Below are 21,853 nucleotides of genomic sequence, written 5' to 3'. Positions count from 1 at the left end.
GTCTGTCTCAGACATGCTAATGTGGGAGCTCCAAGGAGCCTGGGACACCTTCTGGGGTGTCCACACAGCTCTGCTTATGGAAGTCCAAAGACACCATCTGTCCACTGTTACAGGAGTTAGTTTAAATTTTTTAAAATTTCTTTGGACATACAAATCCAAATTTGGTTTAGAAGTATGTGGGTTTCTATCATGTACCAGTGATTCAACTCTGTGCCCTGTGGTGGTCTGTAAATTACGGTTTTTAAACATGAAAGTAGAGTGAGTGGCACAGCCAGCCTGTGTGCTCACCCACATCACCACTCTCAGTGCATAGCCAGCCCCAGGGTGGCCCTGTGCCCTGCCCCTCATGGGATCACTTTAGGCTGTTTGCCGCCTCCCTCCTTTTAAGTGTGCTTCCCAAAACCAGAATTTTGGGCAGGGGTTGTGAGGACATTGGGTTCTGGATGGGTGTCAGCGATTTATAAATGGGTCTGGAGCATCAGAAATTGGTGTCCATAGGGGTCTGTTGTTGGGGGCCTGTACTGGTTGTGGACGGGGGCCTGAGGGCTGTAGGTTTCTTATCTTGTGTCTGTGATTAGAACATCACTGATCACAGTATGTCGGGTTGGGGTAAAGAATCTGTGGGGCTCAAAGACTGGCCCCCATGGGGGGGTCTCTGAGGATTTCCACCCCTTTCCATGTTGGATGCCTCTCTGGATGTCCACACGCTCATGATACAGCACCAGCACATGACCCCAAGTTTTACCCCAGTGAGGTCAGCCTCAACCCCAAACTCCGAATTCCCAGCTCCAAGAGGTCTTTACACCCCAGGCCCCAAGCTTTAGGCTCAATGAGGCCTCAGACCCAGGCCCCAGGCTCCAGACTCTGAGAGGCCCTCAGACCCAGGCCCACACATCCAGGCACACAAGTGACTTCCCCCTGGGTTATCACGGACATCTTGAACTCAACGTTTTCAAGCTCGTAAACCCCACACCCTCACCCCCAAGCCACCCAGTAACCTCTGCTGCCTTCCTGTCCCTTGTCTGCACCCATGGCTGCTAAAAGTGCCTCTGGAAGATGCTGCTCTTTCTCCCTCGACCGCAGGCCTGCAAAGATCCCAAGCTCAGAGTGAAGGCAGGAGACATGGTTACCCAGCCAGTCTCACTGTGCTCTTTGCCCCTTTGCACAAGGGAGCCCCCGTCCTCCACATGCTGGCTTTCCCAGTCCATGTACCTCACCCCACCTACCCTGCATCTGTAGCCCCTTGATTCCTGGATTCATCCTGGATCCCCTGGAGGCTGGAGCCCTCTCGAGCTGATCTCAGAGCAATGGCAGCTCATGGCCTTGGTGAGGCACCTGGTCCCAAGTACAGAAGGGGTGCTTAGTCTCTGTGGATTGTTCAGTGCCTGACAGCAAACACTAGAAGGCCTATTCTTTCACACTGTATCAGCCGCAGTGAGGAATTGTGTAAATGTGTGGTTAGCTCTGCATTGCCTGGTTCAGGAAAGTAAAGAAAAGGTGAAACGCAGAAATTCTCAAAGAAAAGGTCAGATTTGGGATGAGTTGAGCTCTTCCTTCATTAGCAGGTAGGGTTGTTGGGTGAAAACAGTGGGCTTCTCAGCACTTCACAGGGTTATGGAAGACGGACACGTGGACATGTGACACAGATATTCTCAAGCCTGTGGTATACACACACTCAGGTACTCTCAGGCCCGTGGTAGACACACACTCAGGCCTGTGGCGCAGGTACTCTCAGGCCCGTGGTAGACACACACTCAGGCCTGTGGCGCAGGTACTCTCAGGCCCGTGGTAGACACACACTCAGGCCTGTGGCGCAGGTACTCTCTCAGGCCCGTGGTAGAGACACACTCAGGTCTGTGGCGCAGGTACTCTAAGGCCCGTGGTATACACACTCAGGCCTGTGGCACAGGTACTCTAAGGCCCATGGTATACACACTCAGGCCTGTGGTATACACACACACAGGCCTGTGGCACAGGTGCTCTCAGACCCGTGGTAGACACACACTCAGGTCTGTAGCGCAGGTACTCTCAGGCCCGTGGTAGAGACACACTCAGGCCTGTGGCGCAGGTGCTCTCAGACCTGTGGTATACACACACTCAGGCCTGTGGCACAGGTACTCTCAGGCCCGTGGTATACACACTCAGGCCTGTGGCACAGGTACTCTCAGGCCCGTGGTATACACACTCAGGCCTGTGGCGCAGGTACTCTCAGGCCCGTGGTATACACACACTCAGGCCTGTGGCGCAGGTACTCTCAGACCCGTGGTATACACGCACTCAGGCCTGTGGCGCAGGTACTCTCAGACCCGTGGTATACACGCACTCAGGCCTGTGGCGCAGGTACTCTCAGACCCGTGGTATACACACACTCAGGCCTGTGGCGCAGGTACTCTCAGACCTGTGGTATACACACACTCAGGCCTGTGGCGCAGGTACTCTCAGGCCCGTGGTACAGATACTCTCAGGTTGTGGCGCAGACATACTCAGGTCTGTGTTATGGATACACTCAGGCGTGTGGCGCAGATACTCTCAGGCATGTGGTACAGGCACTCTAGTATGTGGCATAGAGCCTCTCATGTGGAGTCAGGGGTTTCGACCAGTGGAGGCACATTGAGGAGTGGGTGGCTTGGGAGACAGTGATGAGGGCAGGGGATTGGGCAGCCACTCAGGGCTCTGATGGGAGGGGGATGGGCCACACTCTCTGGAAGGTGGCAGGTGGGCTTGGGTAGCTTGGGGATCCTGCTGGGGAGGCCTGGCTACCAGAGCCAGGAGCAAGCCTTCCCCAGCCCAGCCCAGCCCAGCTGCCCAGGCAGGGTCTGCAAGAAGGTACGGACACCTTCTCTTGGTTGCCCTGGCGCCCCTCCTAGCTGCCGTTTTGTGGTCTTAGCAGAAAACATGGAGGCCTGTGCTGAGAGCCAACTGCAGCCCCTAGAGCAGTCAGTTGGCCACACGAGGGCAGTGTGGTCGCACCTTAGAGGAGTCCTGACCCCAAGGACATGCCAGTATGGAATTTACAGGAGCAGCAGAGAAACTGGAGAGAGGGGGGCTTCACGTTGTGACCAGCACAGTGCCCTAGGAAGTCGCTGGGGAAACACACACTTGGGCAGCTTTTCGCTCATCACGTTGTTCCACGCTAAAGCTGTACCCTGGGCCTCTTAGAGTTAGGTTTGTGGGATGCAGCAGACAAAGCACCCACTGCCTGGTCCCTTGTCCCCAGTCCCTCATCCTCCCTCCCCCCACCCCATCTCCCATCCCTCATCCCCATCTCTCCTCCCCATCCCTCATCCCTTGTCCCTCCTTCCCTTGTCCTCCATCCGTCACCCCCTGTCCCTTGTCCCCTGGTCACCTGCTCTCACGCACTTCCTCTCTTGCCATTTGAGCAGTCTGTTGATGACCCAGCTCCTAATTTGACGTATGGGAAAAAGAAGAACCTGTTCAAAACACCCAGAGTTCTCGCCCAGCTTCAAACCTTGAGGTCTTCCCAAAGAGGAAAATAATCCCACAATAATCAGCACAGTTTGACCTGTTGACACAACCCTGGTCACTGCTGAAGTCAACTTAGCCAGCTGGGGGAATCACCTGTCCCAGTCTAAGTGAGCCTGGTCAATGAGCAGAGCAGGTGGGTCTGGGGCCAGAGAAGTGGGGAGTGGGCACCGCTGGGCACAGGGAGATGGTGGTTGTTACTCCTCCCTGGGGAGGGGTGGGGCTTCAGGCAGAGTTGCTCTCTCCTTGCTGCTGTGGAGTCCCTGCCGGGTCCCCCTGTCACATGCATTCCTCTGACTGAGGCCCCCCACGTGCAGGGGCTGCCCTGCTGCCCTAGAAGGTGGGGACTGGAGGGGCTGGGCAGTGTGTGCCCTCCTCACACCTGACACCACCCAATGGATGTGGGCCCAGGGCCAGCTCGAAGTTCACTGCACTTCTCCATAATATTTAAGTGTAGACTGTGCATCCTCCTGGGTACACGAGAGTGTGAGTGTGCATGTGAGCAAGTGGATATGATGATTTGATCCGTGTCTGACCCTCTCTAGACTAGAGGCTCTGGAAGCTGGCCCATGTCTGCCTCCTACATACCTGGTAGATAAATGGGTAAAGATGGGGATCCTTACATGTTCTGTGTGTGTGCATGTGCATATGTATGTTAAAATATATGTAACATAAAATTTAACCCATTTTAAGTGTACAGTATAGTGGCATTCAGCACATTCACACTGTTGTGCAAACATCACCACCATCCATCTCCAGAACTTTTTTGTCTTCCCAAACTGAAACTCTGTCCTCATTAAACAATGACTCCCCATCCACCTCGCCCAACCCCTGGCACCTGCCATTCCATTTTCTGTCTCTGTGAGTTTGACTCCTTTAGGGACCTCATGTGAGTGGAATCACACAGGATGCCTTTTTGTGACTGGCTTATTTCACTAAGTATAATGTCCTCAAGGTCCAGCCAGCTTGTGGCATGTGTTAAAATTTCCTTTTTTAAGGCTAATATTCCACTGTGTGGATGGACCACGTTTTGCTCATCCACTCATCTATCAGTGGACATTTGGTTTGTTTCTATCTTTTGGCTCTTGTGAATAATGCTGCTGTGAACACTGGTGTACAACTCTCTCTTCAAGTTCCTCCTTTCAGTTCTTTTGGTTACATACCCAGAAGTGGTGGATCATGTAGTGATTCTGTAATTTCTTGAGGAACTGCCATACTGTTTTCCACAGCAGCTGCACCATTTCATATCCCCACCAGCAGTGCACAAAGGTTCCAATTTCTCCACATTCTCACCAACACTTGTTATTTTTTGATAACAGCCATCCTAATGGATGTGAGGTGGTATCTCATGCTGGTTTTGATTTTTATTTCCCTAATGATTAATGATGCTGAGCATCGTTTCATGTGCTTATTGGCCATTTGTATGTCTTTGGGGAAATGTCTATTCAAGTCCCTTGCCCATTTTTAATCCCTTATCAGATATATGATTTGCAATATTTTCTCCCATTCTGTGACAGGTTGCCTTTTCACTCTATTGATAGTGTCCTTTGATGCACAAAAGTTTTAAATTTTGACGTAGTCTAATTTATCTAGTTTTTTCTTTTGTTGCCTGTGCTTTTGGTGTCACATGTAAGAAATCATTGCCCAATCCAAGCTTGTGAAGCTTTTCTTCTATGTTTTCTTCTAAGAGTTTTATCTCTTATTTTAGATATTTGATCCATTTTGAGGTGATTTTTGCACATGCTGTTGGGTAAGGTTCCAGCTCCGTTTTTTTGCGTGTGGATGTCCATTTTTCCAGCACCATTTGTTGGAAAGACTGTCCTTTCCCCCTTTGAATGGTCTTGGTACCCTTGTCAAAAATCACTGACTATATATGTGAGGGTTTATTTCTGGGCTCTCTATTCTGTTCCATTGGTGTACACCTCCCTGGTTTATAGATAACCAAATGGAGACCCAGAAGGGGCCCATGATTTCGCCAAGGTCATGTGATAAGCAGTGGTTAGGCTGGGGTGTGGACAGAGGGCACCCTGACCCTTCCCTGTTCATGCAGGGAGGTGGGGAGCACAGAGGGCAGATCCGACCTGTCCACTCTTCCCACCATATGATGCTCTAGGCCAACTGGGCTGGCCTCACTTAGTTTTAAATAGGTTCACTAGCTGCCAGCAATTCAGGGAGGTTTTAAGAAGGCAAAGTTCCTCTTGAAACAATGCAAAGAATCAGAGAGGGAAACACAGCTTTCAGCCTCTGGTGACACAGGAGGCACCTGCCCCCAAGCCCCGGGAGGACAAGTTCCAGGGAGAAGCCGCCGCTTCCCAAGAAGGCTCAGGCCTTCGTAGCTCAGGCCACGTAGCAACGAAGCGGGGAGGGGAGGGCCTGAGGGCTTCCTGCAGGGCGAGCCCTCCACCCCCAGCCAGGAGATCAGAGAGACCACCAAGAATGTGCCTGCGGATACCCACCACTCGACAAGCCTAGCACTCAGCTGCCCGCCCAGGGCAGCGCCTCAGTCCTGGAGGGGGCGCAGCCATCGACCTGACGTTTGTGGAAGAGGCTAGGAAGGAGCATCTTAGAACCCCTACAGTCTACAGCCAGGATCTCAGAGAGGGCCAAAGATACTGCATCCATTAAAGAGGAACCCATTCCTTTTGGAAGGGTGCACCAGTGCCCGGCTCTGTGGATGGACAAGGCTGCACTGAGGGCCCTGGGGCCGGGGGACAAGGAGGAGACGCTAACCCTCCTGAGAGGAGCCAGGCCCACGGGAGACTAGGGAGCAGGAGGCGGGACGAGACCTCAGATGTGTGGAGAGAAAGTTGTTTCCACCTTGAATTCTGTCCTTGGTCAAGCCAGCCCTCAGCTGTACCAGTAGGCAAAGTTTTCAAGAAATTTTCCTCTGACATTCCTTTAACTGGGAAGCTCCTGGAGGATGTGCTCCAGCAAAACTGAGTGAGGAAGCCCAGAGGAAGGCCTGGGATTCAGGAAACAAGGAAGCAATGTGACAGGCCAAGGAAACGGGCGAGTGGGCAGTGCCTGGAGGGAGCTGGCCCTGTGGGACGTTGGGGGAGCCCTGCGGAAGGCTTCTGCTGCAAAGCTGCCAAAGGGTGTGGAGGACAACAGAAGGTTCAAAGAAAACCAAGGCAATGAGTCATTGTTCAGTTGGGCCTGGGGGTGTACAGAAAGGAAATAAATTATGGTAAATAAAACAGGAAATAACTGTAGTAAATTGCCCCTCCTCCCTGCTCCCTCCATCCTCTCCTTTCTGCCCCACAATGGGCAGTTTTCACCTATGGGGTTGTAATGGTACAAAGTGGATGCAAGTTCCTGCACTGCCCCCTCAATAAACCCAAGTGTCAGGTGGTGAGGGGCGTAGCATGGCCTTTGCTAGAAGGGGATGTTTAAGCTGAAGGAACCAAGGACAAGCAAGGATATGTGGGGAAGAGCATGCCAGACAGAGGGAACAGCATCTGAGAACCCTGGGGGGCGCTGCTGTTCCAGGATCACACTGAGGCCAGGGCAGATGGGGCAATGGCAGAGCCCTCTTCACTAGGTGGGCTCCCTGCGAGTGCTGACCCCACAGGCACCCCCAAGGAAGCGCACAGCCCCAGGGCCAGCCACGTCCCTGGAAGGAGGGCGCTATCCCTCCCCGAAGGCGGCCAGCTGCTGGCTCCCACCACTCGCCTCCGAGATGCACTGGCAGGTAGAGGTTGGGGTCTGCATGGGCCTGGGGGCCACCACTCCCTGAGGCTATTTCACCGCCTCGTCCTCTACACCCATTTGCCAGTTGAGGCCACAACGTCTTTTCAGGAACGGTCCCTGAATCACATTTTATTGATTCAAATGTCCCTGGGCCAGCGAAGGCCCTGGTTCACGTTCTGCTTTGCCCCCTTCCCAGACACCTTGTGGCTTTCATGCAGTCCTGGACCCTGGCCTCACCGGGGCCTCCCAGGATGGACATCTGTCTACTGGGTGGCCCCTGCCTCTTCCTGGGGCCTCTCCTGGGGCTAAGAGTCTGGGGAGGCCCCTGGAGCCCCAGCTGCTGAGCCCTCCATCTGTAGGCGGGGACCCTGGGCCCCTCATGGACACTTGTGCATCCCCCGGGGCCCCAGGCCTGCACCTCCCTCCAGCAGGCCAGGTGCTGCCAGGTGCCCCAAGCTGAGCTGACAGAATGCCAGTGACCAATGGAAGTGTGTCCGGGGAGCAGAAGACCTGCCTGACGGTCCACACCCTGCACGAGGTGCAAGAAGCCTCGACGCAGTGGAGGCTGGATGGGCGGGGACTCGAGGGATGGCTCGGTGACAACGCAGGGAGCCACCCACGGGCTTTCTGCAAAATGCTCCTGATCCCTCTCTAGCCTCCAGGAAAAGTGAGGTGGGAGAGAGAACAGACGTGGACAAGGGCTGCCAAGGAGAAACACAGACGAGACGCTGACTCGGAGCATCACGGCTGTCCCCCACCGGGACCCAGTGGCGTGGCCCCTGCGCTGGACACTGCCTGGCCCCAGGGGGGCAGCACACCCCCATCTGCCTCTGAGGATCGCTCTGGCTGCTCCCCGGCCAGCCTGTGTCTGGGGGAGGGAGGGTGTGGAGGAGGACGCTGAACAGCTAGTGGGGCAGGAGGGGGGACAGGAGCAGCCTGCAAGAAGGGCTCTCCCTTCCAGTTCTTGGGGGCTCTTTGGGAGGGGTGTGGTGCTGACACTGGCCTTGAGCCCTTCCTGCAGAGCCGTCCTTTGAGTAGAGGCACCATGGCTCCCATAGCTGTCACATCACTGAGCTGGCAGGGCGTCCACATTTGGGACACACCTGGGGACACAGATGTGGGCTCGAGGGCCAGGTGGCACCTCAGGGGCTCTCTCTCCCTAGCTCTCATCCCTGCTGGGTGCCAGCCACCCTCCCACCCTGGGAGGACAAATGACCCAGGAAAGAGGAATTTGTCCCCAGCTGATCGGAAGTTCAGGTGGGAATGGGAGGACTCAGCCACAGGGAGCCTGTTTGCAGCCGGGGGTCCTGACTAGAGGGCAGAGAATGGAGGCGTCTACTAGAAGGTTCTGAGGAGAAGGCCTCCTGGGTCAGGGCCCCCTGCACTGCAGGACAGAAAGGAAACACTGCGGTTGGGGGTGCCCAGAGGCTCCCACAGAGGGGGCTCGCCTGATGCCTGGGACTCCACGGGTGGTGCCCTCCTGGGAAGGGTCGTCTTATTTCTGTTCAGTTCCACTGACTGCCCAAGGCTCTGCAGAGATGGCAGGCTTTGGGGACAAGCACAGGGGACAGCCGAGGTGGGGGGCCTGGCCCATAGAAGGCAGTCTGAGGGGAGGGGACACTGGTTTTCTCCTGCACCTGGGGCTGCACAGCCCACCTGCCCTCATCCCGCCCCAGGAGGTGGCAGCAATGAAGCGTCTCGCTCCAGAGTCCCCTGGTGGGACTGGGTGGGTGGACATGACTGGTGCCTGGACAGCGAGGCTAGAAGGGGGTTCCCTGAGGTATGGGGATGCCGTCTTCCAATGCAGGGGAAGTGCCAGGTCTCATTACAAAGCTCCAAATCCGGGGCACCCAGCCAGATGTCCCCCCACAGGCCTGGACTTGGAAAGCCAGACCCACCTCACATCTGCCACTCCAAGCGGTGCCCCCCAACATCGCACACATACTTATTTTCTTTAACAAAAAAAGGTACAAAAGCACTACATGCTTGCACAAATGTTAAAAAGTAAAAAGAAGAAATTAAAGTTCACCTGTAACCTCAGTTATTCACCCAAACTTTTTCTGTGCATAATACACTTTACAAAAATTGGATCAAGATGCAACTACTGATTTTAACTCCTTAAGTAATACGGAAATATAGCCGCATCTTGTTCCATGTCAAAAAGTAATAAAAACCGTGTACTCAGCTCACGTTTTTGAGCCCTGCTCTGCCCCAGGCTCCTGTGCTTCCTTGGCTAGAGGCGACCGAACAGGCCTGGTGAGTTTACCTGTAGAACACGGGAGCAAAGAAGTAGCTGCTGTAATTTCAGGGGGAACGTGCACTATTCAAACAGCAGCGCGAGGAGACGGACAGCGCGGGCCTTGCATTCGGGGAGGCCGGTCTCTGAGACGCGGGAACCGGGCTGCGCGCGAGCATCTGCGGAAGAGCGTTTCCCAGGTCCTGAGGCGCGCGCTGGCTCGGAGCGTCGGTGAGGCCGGGAAGGAGGTTGGGGACTTCGGGGGAGACGGGATTTTGCGCAGAGCTTGGTCGGGGGCCAGAGTGACCCCCTTGGCTGCGACTGTTGGGGCGGGAGCTGACGCCCGAGCCCCGCGGACCTGGCTGCGGGGCGCGCGGCCGGCGGGTTCGTGTGAGGACGGCGGCGGGTGTTGAGGTGCCGGCCGGGGACTGGACATGGGGGACCAGCTGAAGACGGCGGCCGGAGCGGGCTGGGGTCTCCGGGGTCCCTCAGACACGGGGTGGAGACCTGAGAATCTGAGGCAAGCTTCACGGGGAGTCCCGGGGGCTCCGGCTGGACATGCTGTCCGAGCCTCGTGAAGATACCAGGGGTTCAAGCCAGGACGTGTCCGCCGGGACGGAGGAGGGGTGGAGGCCGGGACGGTCCGGGTGGAGCAGAGGAGGAGGAGGGGGCAGCCGAGGGTCAGAAGGGCCCCCCCGCCGGAGCCCAGGCAGGAGAGGGGTGGGCCGTGCGCTTGGCCGCCTCGCGGGGTCCGGGTGCTCACCGCGCGCTCCCGCCGGTGGGGCCCTGACACGTCCGGCATGAGACGTCGCACGAAGAGCCCTGCCATTCCTGGGAAGTTCAGGGTCAAAAGGATTTTATTACTATTTTATAGTCTGTAAAACCCTTTAGTCCTCTTGATTTTCGTAACAGCCCCACTGGAGTAGGCGGGGCGCGACACGCTGCTCCCGGTACCCGTTAGGATCAGGAGCGCCGGAACCCCGCGGCTAGGAAGTCTGGGCCCCGCACCTCTGCGCCGCGGGCAGGTGCGCGCTCGGCCTCCGCGGGCGCAGGCGGGAGGGGGCGCGGGACTGGGGGCGAAGAATAGGAGGTCTGGGGCTCCCAACGGGAGCTGGGGGCCTCGAACAGCGCAGGGCACCCCGGAGGGGACAGACACTCGGAGACCACGCGGACGCGCGGGGCACAGGGCGCGACCCCACCAGAGCGCACAGGGACGCGGGAGGACCACAGGCCGGGGCGGGGATGCGCGCGCGCGCCCCCTGCCGCCTCCCGCGCGCCGTCGCCTCCGGGGCGGGGCGGGCTCGCGTGCCGGGGTGGGGCCGTCCTTCCGCGGCAGCGGCCGCCGCCTGGTCCCCGAGATGCGAGCCCCGGCAGCCGCGCCGCCACCGCTCCCGGCCCGGGCGGGCTCCCCTCGCGGGCGCGCCTGAGCCTCCCGCCCCCGGCCAGGTAAGTGCCCTGGGGTCGGAAGGAGACCCTCGTGCGGAGTTTCCCCCCCACACCCCCTCCCTCTCCTCCACTTTTCCCCACTCCGTTCCCCCACCCCACACTTCCTCCTCCCATCCCCTCTCCTCCCACCCCATCCTCAGGTCGCCAGGCCCTGGGGGCCGACCCCCGGCTTCTCACAAAAAATAAAAACGGGACTCAACTTTTGAGGGGAGCCGTCCACCCCCACTGCTGCTGGTCACTCAGTTTCCCGCCAGGAGCGGAGACTCCCCCCACGCAGTGAGTCGGAACTCCTGCCTGGGACCCCCGCGCTGGACCAGTCGGGCTAATTGCCCTTTGCTCTTGGCCCCGTTGTCTCAGGAGTGTTTTGGGCAGATGCTGGCGGGGGCTTGGAACCGGCGCCCCGCGCCCCACAAAGGCAGCTGGTGGGGGATGCCCAGAGTGGGGGCCCAGGGCTGGGGTGGCTCAGCTCCGGCCCTCCTTCCGGGCAGGGAGCACCAGGCTTGGTTCTCACACTTGGGAAGGCGGAAAGGCCCGGGTTCCAGGAATTCACTCAGTTTCAGTTAGTGGCACCAAGAAAGATTTTTTTCCCTAAAGTCATATTTTGAGTGGCCGAAAATCCCAGATTGTGGATACTTTGTGAGTGGCACAGACCCTCAGGGACCTGCCCACCCTGGTGTTGCTGCTGTGACCCCCATTGGGTCCACTGGGGCAGGTGATCCCCCAGGGTCGGAGGTCAGAGGCCTTGGGCAGCTCTGCCCTTGGGGTCCCTCCTCCTGCTTCCTGCTTGGTTTGAGGGGCTGGGGCTGGAGGCAGCTGCCCCCCTTGGAAGCGTCCAGCTGTGGCTGGCGGAGTGTCGTCATGGGGAATGGCCGCATGACTCACCCACAGCTTCTGTGTGACCAGCCACAGGCTCTGGTCCTCCAGGGGCTCGGCACAGAAGGGATGCATGAGTACGTGCCCTGGGCCATCTGTCCCCAAGCTCTGAGGACTTGACCGTTGTGTAACTGGTCTTCTCCCGGCCTGGTGGACAGCCCAACCCACCGAGGACACTCGGCAGGCGGCCTCTTCTCAGCCTGGGCTGCCTCCCCACCGACGTCCGCCATTAGGGCCTCGTGCTGGCTTCTGTGGGCTCCGGGGTGGGAGCCCTGTGGCGGTGGGGGAGACTGTGCAGTGATGTGCGGGCGTCCCCACCCGTGGGCAGGCGAGTGGCCGGCGGGTGGTGCCAGCCCTGAGGTGGGGGCTGTGCCGTCTCTGTGGCCCTCCCTCTGGCAGTTGGGGGCTGGCAGTGCCCCGTTTATGGAGGAGCACTTCCAGCCATAACTGGCCGAGTTTGGACTCAGACCTTGTAGAAAGAGGGCTGGGGGCACCGCTGCCTGTGAGGACGTCTTATTTTCTTTTTTGCTTGTCTTTATCGGCTAAAATGGACAGATTCCTCTGAGAAACTCACAGTCAACTCAGAGCTTGGCGGGGACGTGAGGCCCGCAAACAGCCCTGAGGGGCCCAGCTCACACCAAGTGTCCCCTGTGCTCCCAGGCCCCCGGCTTGCGCCCACCCCAGCAGCGCCTGTGGCTGCAGGAGGGACCTGGCCCGGCCTGCGCGGCTGCAAGGAGCCCAGTGGGGAGGGCTCCTGCCCCCTGGCCTGCATCTGAGGCAGAGGAGGAAGCTCCCACCTCATCCTGCCTCAGAGGGCGTTTCTGTGGGGAGTTAGGTCCCATCCCAGTGAGGCTTCATCTTTTTGGGGAGAATGCAGGAGTATTTAGTAAAATGTGGCTGCCGACTGTGGTCGTGCCGCCTGTGTTTAGGATTCCCAGGGCAGAAACCTCGGCACAGGCTGGACCCCAGACCGGGGCTGTTCAGCGGGGACGGTGGCTGGGGGACAATGGCGGCTCCTTCGATTCCTTCCACACCCCCCAGCAGGGGGTACCTGGAAATGATGTGTCTGCTCTTGGTGCTTTTTGCCATAACTTGCATTTTTAGGGCTATTCTGAATGCTGAGCTGGAGACAGGGAGGGAGGACTTGGCCTGTGGTGCACAAGGCTGGGAGGGGCAGGCGTGAGCCCGGGGCCTGCCTCAGCGCCTGCCTGGAGAAGGGGTTTGGATAAAGGAGAGTGAGGGGTCCGCTGGCGCCTTCTTCATCGTCCCTGCAGTGCTCCCCCCACCATCTCTGCTCTAAGGCTCGGGGCTGGTTTGGGGAATGGTGGTTTGGGGATGGGTCTCCTGGGGCTGGTACAGGTCAGCTGTCCCCTTCACCTTTGACCTTGAGGAGTGGCCAAGTAGGCTGCTAAGTGCTGGCCCTCTCCGGGTGTGGGAACATCCCCAGCCTGTTCTCTGTTCTCCCACAGGCTGGGTGCAGCTCAGGACTCTCCTGTTGAGTTGAAAGTCCTTGCGCTTCAGATGGGGTGGCCTTGCACTCTGGCCTCCAGCCACTGAGGACTGGCCTCCCGGAGAAGTGCAGGCGTGGTGGCTGTGGCACAGGGTGAGGCCAGGGAAGCTGGTCCCTTCTAGAGCATCCCACCACTCGTTGCTGCTCCAGCCTGTGGCCATGGGACACCATCCCTGCTCACACACCCCCGCCCCCCATTCTCCAGACCCTCCTTTTCTCTCTCGCATCGTCTCCATCAGCTCCGAGTCCCTGCAGCCACCCCCGTTCTCTGCTCCCTCTGTGCAGAGCTCCTGAGGTGTTTCTAGACTCACTGCACCCGTTTCCTGCCTGCCGTTGCTTCTTTCTCACCACTCCAGAAGTCTTATTTTTATTTATATATAGATATGTGTTCTATGTTTTTTATTGAGATAAAATTCACATAACATAAAATTAACCACTTAAACATGTACAATTCAGTGGCATTTATTTAGTATATTGCCAAATACCAATACAATACAAATACCACCTCTATCTAATTCCAAAACCTTTTCTTCACTCCAAACAGAAACTCCATACCCATTAGCAGTCACTCCCCATTCCTTCCTCTCCTAGCGCCTGGCAACCACTCATCCAGCCTCTATCTCTATGGATTTGCTGGTTCTGACGTTTCATAGAAACGGAATTGAAATGTACCTTTTGAGTTTGTCTTCTTTCACGTAGTGCAATGTTTTCAAAGTTCATCCAAGTTGTAGTGTGTGTCAGAACTTCATTCCTTTTGATGGCTGAGTAATATTCCACGGTGTGGATTTACCACATTTTGTTTATCCGTTCACCAGTTGATGGGCATTGGGTTGCTTACACTTCTTGGCTATTGTGAATAATGATGCCATGAGCATTTGTGTGCCGGATTTTGTTTGAATGTATGTTCTTTTGAGCATATACCTGGGACTGGTACTGCCGGGTCACATGATAATTCTCTTTAGCTTTGTGAGGAACTGCCAAACTGTTTCCACAGCAGCTGCACCATTTTGCACCCCCACCAGCCAAGCACAAGGGTCTTGGTTTCTCCACATGCCACCAACACGTGTTATTTTCCATTTTTTTATTTCAGCCATCCTAGTGGGTGTGAAGTGGCATCTCAGTGTGGATTTGATTTGCATTTCCCTACTGCCTAATGATGCTGAGCATCTTTTCACGTGTGTGTTGACCATTTGTGTATTTTCTTTGGAGAAATGTCGATTCCAGTCCTTTGCCCATTTTCAGTTGGGTTGTTTGTCTTTTTGTTGCTGAGTTCTTTGCATAGTCTGGATATTGACCCTCATCAGATATATGATTTGCAAATATTTTATCCCATTCTGTGGGTTGTCTTCTCACTTTCTTGATAGTGTCCTTTGAAGCACAAGTTTTTAATTTTGATGAAGTGCATTTCATCTATTTTTTCTTTTTTTTACTTGTGCTTTCAGTGTCATATCTGAAAATCCATCACCAAATTTGAGGCCATGAAGATGTAGCTTTATGTTCTCTTCTGGAGTTTTATAGTGTTAGCACTTATGTTTAGGTCTTTAGCTAACCTTGGTTAATTTTTCATATGGTGTGAGGTAGGGGTCCAGCTTCGTTCTTGGGCATGTGGATGTCCCGTTGTCTCAGCACCATTTGCTGGAGAGACTGTTCTTTCCCCACTGAGTGGCCTTGGCACCTTTGGCCATAGCATATCTATTCTTATGCCATGTTTTCTCTCTTTTTAATGCTTTTAAAAAAAAACTTTTTATTATGGAAATTTTCTAATTGTTTACCAAGTGGAGGGAATTTTATAATGAGCCCAATTTATACATCAACTAGCACAGATGGACAGCTGTCAGTATTGGCTGACCCATTTTCCTTTAAATCCCACTATGTCACTGCTATATCATTTAGACCCACTCTGCTCCCCAGATTCTTTAGAAGCGAATCCCTCAAATGGTATTTCCTTCATGTGTGTTTTAGTGTGTCTCTCTAAAATATGTGGACTTTAAAAAATCAGCTTTTTATATTTCTAACTTCTTTAATACCAAGTATTAAGTGCTACAGTGGGGGTACTCTGAAGGCTCTGAAGGGTACTCCAGGCCCAAAGAGCACACTTGGCAGTGGGATCCCCCAGAGCTGGCATTCGGGCCTCATGGAGGAGGTCCCGCCCTGAAGGAGGGGACGCTCACTGGATCCCCAGCCTCTGATGGTGGTGAGCAGGAACAGAGAAGTCCAGGCCCGGGACCAGAAGCCCCTTTCTCCTTTGAGCACGACCCCTCTGGCACCCTCCCCTGGCCGGTGTCTTGTGCTGACTTGAAGAAGAAAGGCTGGAAGGGCAGGGAAGGGTGAGGGTGGAGCCTCGAGGCAGTTCGTGGACCTGGCACAGCGTCCCAGCCCCTGAGGCCCTCCTGGATGGTGAGAGGTGCTTCCGTCCCCCCTCCTGGCCTTCGAGCTGCGGCTGCCATGCCCTTGAGGGCTGCGTGTGTCATTGTTCTTCGGGTCAGTTCTCTTCTGAAGACATGTAAGTGGTGGGGGCAGACCTTGCCTTTTTACCGCTCAGTCACGGTTTCCTGTGCTTTGTGGCCCATGTCCCCACCTGGTCTCGCTTTCCTTTGGCCTGAAGACAGCCTTCACGTTTCTCACGGTGGGTGTGCTGGAAGGGCCTCTTCCAGCTCTGGTGTGTCAGAAAAGCCTTTCCTTCCCTCCGCTCCTGAAAGGGGTTTCCCAGGGTGTGCAGTCCTGGGTCAGGGTTTCCTCCCAGCCCTGCAGGGACGCGCTCCCGGGCCGTGTTGCCCGCCCCTCCCTTACCTCCCTGTGCCCTGCCCTCTTTCCTCTGGCAGCTTTCGAGGTTGTTAGTTTATTGCTGGTTATGAGCGGTCCGGTGAAGCTGTGCCCTGGTGTGATTTTCTTCATGTTTCTTGTGCTCGGCTCCATTGGCCTTCTTGAATCTGTAGGTTTACAATTTTCATTACGTTTGGACAAATTTCTGCTGTTGTTTCTTAAATTATTTTCTGTCACCTCCTATACCCTCCTATTCTTTAGGGCCCCAGGTGCACACATATTAGACCTCTTGAAATACCTAAGTATTTCATTTTATTTTGGTGCTGTTGTACGTGGTACTGGTTTTTAAAGTTCTGTATTCCAATTGTTTGTTGCTAGTCTATAGAAACACAGTTGACTTTTGCATACTGTCCTTTTGCCCTGTGCCCTGTGAACTCAATTATTAATTATAAGAGGTTGTCTTAGTAAAGTCTTTGGAATTTTCTATATGTACAGTCGTGGTGTCTCTGAACAGAGAGAGTGCTGTTTCTTCTTTCCTCGCTTTCTGACATTGCTTTCCTCACCTCTTGCCCTGACTGGTACACAAAGGTGATGATTAATGGGGTGTGACCTCAGGGGACAGTTGAGTCTCTCACAAGTGGGTGTGATGTTTGCTGTAGGTTTTTTTGTAGTTGCCCTTTCTCAGGTTAAGTTGCCTTCTATTTCTGGTTTGAGGAGAGTTCTTTTGTTATTATGAATGGATCTGGATTTTGTCAAATGCTTTTTTGCATGTATTGAGATGATCATATGTATTTTTTCTTTAGCTTATTAATATAGTGAATTACAAAAGATCAATTTTTGGACGTTGAAGCAGCCTTGAATTCCTTCGATAAACCCCACTTGTTTTGAGGGACCGTCCTTTATAGATTGCTCGGTTCCATTCATTAATATCTAATTGAGGATTTTTGTGTTTATGTTCACGAGGGATCTTGGTCTGTAGTTTTCTCTTTTTGAAAGGTCTTTGGTTTTGGTATCGGGGTAATGCTGAACTTATAAATGAGTTAGCAGTTTTCAATTTTATTTTCAATTTTCTGCCAGAGGTTGCAGAGAATTAGTATATTTCTTCCTTAAATTGGTAGAATTTACCAATGAAACCATCTGGGGCTGGGTTTTTGTTGCTGTTGCTGAGATAGATATAGGACTAAACAGTTTATCTATTTTTTCTTGAATGAGTTTTGCTAGTTTGTGTCTTTGAAGGAATTGGTCCATTCCATCTAAATTGTCGACTTTGTAGGGATGGTGTCTGTCCCAGTCTCCCTGGGCTGCTGTAACGATATGCCACAGACGAGGCGGCTTAAACAACAGAACTTACTTCTGGCAGCCCCGGCGGCCGAGGAGGTGAGCTCAGGGTGCCGCTGTTCCGGTTTCTGGAGGGAGCTCTCTTCTTGTCTGCCAATGGCCACCTTCACGTGGTGAAGACAGAGCTGTGGTGTCTCCTCCTCTTCTTATCAGATCAGGGCTCCACCTTTATGACCTCACTTGACTTTAATTACCTCCTTAAAGACCCGTCTCCACTGAAGTCAGATGGGGCATTAGGGCTTCAGCGTATGGATTTGGGGGCACACAATAAGATTGTAGCAGTTTTCTCTTATTTTCCTTCTAATGTCTGTGGGATCGGTAGTGATGCCCCTTGTTTCATTCCTGGTATTGGCAATTTGTGTCTTCTCTATTTCTTGATGAGTCTGGCGAGAGGTTTACCAATTTTGTTGATCTTTTCAAAGAACCAACGTTCAGTTCCTTTGATTTCTCTCTATTTTTCTATTTTGTTTCATCAATTTTTTTCTCTTCATTATTTCCATCTTTCTGCTTATTTGGATTTATTTTCTCTTCTTCTTCTAGTTGCTTAAAGTGGAAGCTTAGATTACATACTTGAGACCTTTTATGTTTTTCTAATATAAGCATTTAATGCTATGTTTCCATCAAAGTACTGCTGAGGTGTACCCCACAAAGTTTGATATGTTGTGTTTTCATTTTCATTCAGGTCAAAATACTTTTAAATGTCTTTGAGACTTTCTCTCTGACTCATGATTATTTAGAAGTGGGTTCCTTTCCAAATATTTGGGAATTTTCCATTTTTCTTTCTACTTTAATTCCATTATTGTCAGAGAACATACTTTGTGTGATTTCTACTCTTTTAAATCTGTTATGGATGTCTTAAGTCCCAGATTACGGTCTATCTCGATGACTGTTCCATGTACAAAGAGTGCACTCTGCTGTGATTGGGCGGAGTGTTCTGGAAGCTTCACTTAATTCAAGTCTGTGTTGGTGGATATTCCATATCCTGTCTGATTTTCTGTTACTTGCTCTATTGATTACTGAGAGAGGAAGGTTGGACTCTCCAATGAGTTCTCATTTCAGTTTTATTAGATTTTGCTTCACATATTTTGAAGCTCTGTTGTTAGGTGCATACACATTTAGCGTTGCTGTGCCTCCTTGGGAAATTGGCCCTTTTGTCATTGTATGACATCCCTCTAGTCCCTGGTAATGTCCCTTTTTCTGATGTCCTCTTGATCTGATGCTCACTTTGCTACTCTGGCTTCCGTTGATTAGTGTTCACATGGCGTGTCTTTCCATTCACTTACTTTACTTCCTTCTGTCTTTGTATTCCAAGTGTCTTTCTTGTATTAGAGCAGGTCTGTGACACATTTCTGCTGTTCTCACAGCACTTTCTGGGAATTGTGCTTGAGTCCACTGCCTCTCCCGGGGCGCACGCTTGAGGCTGGTTGAGAGCTTCTAACGTCCTCTCCAGGTCTGCTGGTGGGAGCCTGGCATTGAGGGTCCCCTGCACACTGGTCTGCAGGATGTCTGTGAGGGCTCAGACGTCCTCGCTGCATGGAACAATCAAGATTTTGATGCCCTCCTGAGGTGGTGGGCAAGCTGACCAGCCTCGGGGCATAGATACTGGACTGCTCCTCAGGGACCTCCACTCGGACGCAGGTGCATGTGCCCAGCATGGCTAGCCAGCAGGTGTGGTCGGCTGGGCTCAGTGTGGCTGTGAGTTAGTGGCCAAAGTGGAAGCCCAGCATCGTGGGGTTGAGTAAGAGATTTCACATAGTAAAGAGGGAGGCTGTTGGCCCAGAAGTACGGGGCCATTGAGGGGAGGGACAGGAAGAGGAAGACGGCCTGCCATGAACACCCCAGAGAGCAGACGCACACAGCCCCGAGCGCCTGCTCAGGGCCGTAGAGCAGTAGGCTGCTCCTCGCGCCTCAGGCTGTGTGTCCTGCTCACAGACACCCTGCAGGATGGCTTCTATTTTCTGATGGCAGGCCTGGGATATTTATGGACGGTAAACTTTCCGAGACAGGCGCAGGAGCGCAGGGCTGTTTCTCTCTTGGGGACATGGGTCCTCAGGCCAGGCTGGGGGACCATGATGCTGCCCCTTGAAGGGGAGATATCACGGCTTGGGGTGCACATCCTCGTGGGTTCTCCCGCATCTTCCTGCCGAGGGAAGGCAGGCCTCGTGCTCCAGGTGCCTCAGGTCATCCTGCAGTGGAGGAGCGCAGCGTGTGGACGCCTCCGTGTGGCACAGTGGACCTCAGCTGACGCTGCTGCCTTCGGTAGTTTGGGGAGTTGTACAGGCACTGGGGTCTCTTCAGCGTGACCAACTAGATGTTTCTTTTCTTTTCTAGGGCCAAAGACGATGATTCCGCCAGGGGAGTGCATGTACGCTGGAAGGAAAAGAAGGAAGCCCATTCAGAAACAGTAAAGTGTCATGTCTTCTGTTTTTGCTGATTATTACTGATGAAGGGGGAAGGTGTTTGCATCTTCTTTGAAGACAGTGGACTTAGGAACAAAGCGAGCGAGGGAGAGGTTTTGGTGGAGCCTTCCTGAAGTGTGGAGGGATGTGCGGACGCAGTGGGCATAGCCTGGTGGGCAGCAGGCGTGGCCTGGCGGGTAGTGGGAGTGACCTGTGTCCCTTCAGCCGCGGACCCTGCCACCTCTGCCTTTCCTCGGCGGGTCATGGATGATGGCAGAGCCTGCTTTGGGCTGCTCTCCCAACTCTGATAGGAAGGCGACGTTAGGACCCAGTGACGACACGGAAGGCTGAGACAGTTGCCCCGATCCCCTCTTGGCCCTGGTGAGGCACCTGGAGCTCCCTTGTGAGCATCACCACAAGTGGAATGACACTCTGCGGGCCCATCAGCCCCGCCTAGAGATTTAGTTAGAGTGGGGAGGGGAGCCCACAGCCCCAGCCCCCGCTAGCCCTGGGACACAACACCACTGCTCAGGGTCCCTCTACCTGCCCGCGGCCCGCCGACTGGAGCTCGGGGCTGCCGAGGTGTGAGGTGTGTGGTGGTGGCTGGAATAACGGGCTGGACTTCAGAGCCGCCCTGCTGGGAGGTCAGAGGAGAGGGGCATCTCAGAGGCCCACAGGCTGCCTGTGGCTCCTCGAGCAGGACCCACAGGGTGTCCACTGTTGGCTGGGCCTGTGTGTGTAACACAGCTGTATGTGAGTGTGTGTTAGCTCTGAGTGGGTGTGAGTATGGGTGTGTGTGAGGCTGTGCGTGTGTGTGGGTGCACACCTGCAGCAGTGTCTGTGTGTGGGTCTGTGTTTCTGTGACCCAGGCTGCCCTCCAGGCCTCCAGTGGCTGCAGGATTCTGTGAGAGGTTCCCAGCGACGTGGGCACCACCAGCCCTGCGGATAGGCAGCAAAGGCTCGCGAGGTGGGACTCTGAACAGTGGACTTGTCGGTTGTGTGGCCGCCGGAGCACTGCAGGGCTTGTGCTGGAGTGTGGTGCTGGGAGCACAGGGCGCAGGTGGTCTGCTGGGGAACAGTGGGGCTGGGGGACAGAGCTCCGTGCACCCGGGAGGAGGCAGAGGGATCCAGGACAAGGCGGTTGGAAGGTATGTCTTGAGGGTGTGGGAGGGACAGAGACTCACTGTGGTGAACACAGTTGTCACACTGAATAAGGAAAGACAACACCTCGAGACGTGGCCGCACATACTTTGTTCTGTGTGGAGAGTGGCCTAGGGGCAGAGGAGTTAAGTGTGCTGCTCTTATGATGTTTTGCTCCAATGACAGGGTCTGAGATGAGGAGGCATTTACTGTAAGTAATAAATTTATTGATTGGTGTTTTGAAGAGGCGGTTGCTCTCTGATTCAGAACTCAGAGAGAAATCTCCGTCCCAGCCCGGCTCCTCCCACCAAGCTCCCTGCATCTCTGTTGACATTTTCTCATGAATCCCTCCTAGGTAGTTTATGCACAAACCAGCAGACATGGATGTACAGCACATGAGCTTTCTCCCTTTAGAACCAAGTGCATACTGTTGTGCACCTTGCAGATGGTTCTGTGTCAGTGTACCTTTATAGCTGCCAGTGCACACGAATGTATCACGACTTGTTTTTGCCAGCCTTCATGGCACCTGGTAGACTGTCTCACAGACATCGCCATGGTAGGTAGCCTGTGCACCGTTTTGCACACGTGCTCATTGTTTGGGAGGCAGTCTGCCATGTCGCCACACATCCTGTGGCACTTGTGCTGGCTCCAAGAATGCGAGGCCCTGACCGCTGGTACCTGGGCCGCATCTCAGGGCTGTTTGGAGTAAGCAGCCTTGAGGGTGAGGGAGCGACTGCCTGGGCAGAGCATCTTGTGTACTGTGCATTGGGGGTTCCCCAAGGTTAGGATTCTTTGGCCACGACACACACCCCTGAGCGTGCAGCACCTGCCTGGCTCCTTCTGTATCACCCTCATGGGCCTTGGGACGTGGGTATATGACACCGACATGCTGAGGCTCACACCGCCTGCCAGGCCGGGAGGAATAGGTCCTTTGTCTCTGGCCCAGGAGACTGGTGCCCTCTGCCAGCATCCATG

General features: G+C 54.3%; 1 protein-coding gene across 2 annotated transcripts in view; it reads left to right on the top strand.

The window, feature by feature from the left end:
- Positions 1-10,697: 10,697 nt before the first annotated feature.
- Positions 10,698-21,853, top strand: part of AHRR (aryl hydrocarbon receptor repressor) — an 82,500-nt gene continuing 71,344 nt past the window's right edge. Inside the window, exons 1-2 of one of the 2 annotated variants that reach the window (XM_070587311.1) lie at positions 10,698-10,855; positions 19,671-19,743. In XM_070587311.1, coding sequence (XP_070443412.1) covers positions 19,682-19,743 — 62 coding nt within the window. In that variant the 5' untranslated portion in view covers positions 10,698-10,855; positions 19,671-19,681. The remainder of the gene's footprint in view (positions 10,856-19,670; positions 19,744-21,853) is intronic. The other variant, XM_070587312.1, reaches the window with a different exon arrangement.

This window comes from Equus przewalskii, chromosome 20, assembly GCF_037783145.1.
Source record: "Equus przewalskii isolate Varuska chromosome 20, EquPr2, whole genome shotgun sequence".
In the NCBI taxonomy this organism is placed as follows: domain Eukaryota; kingdom Metazoa; phylum Chordata; class Mammalia; order Perissodactyla; family Equidae; genus Equus; species Equus przewalskii.
This window is presented reverse-complemented; position numbering and strand designations above follow the sequence as displayed.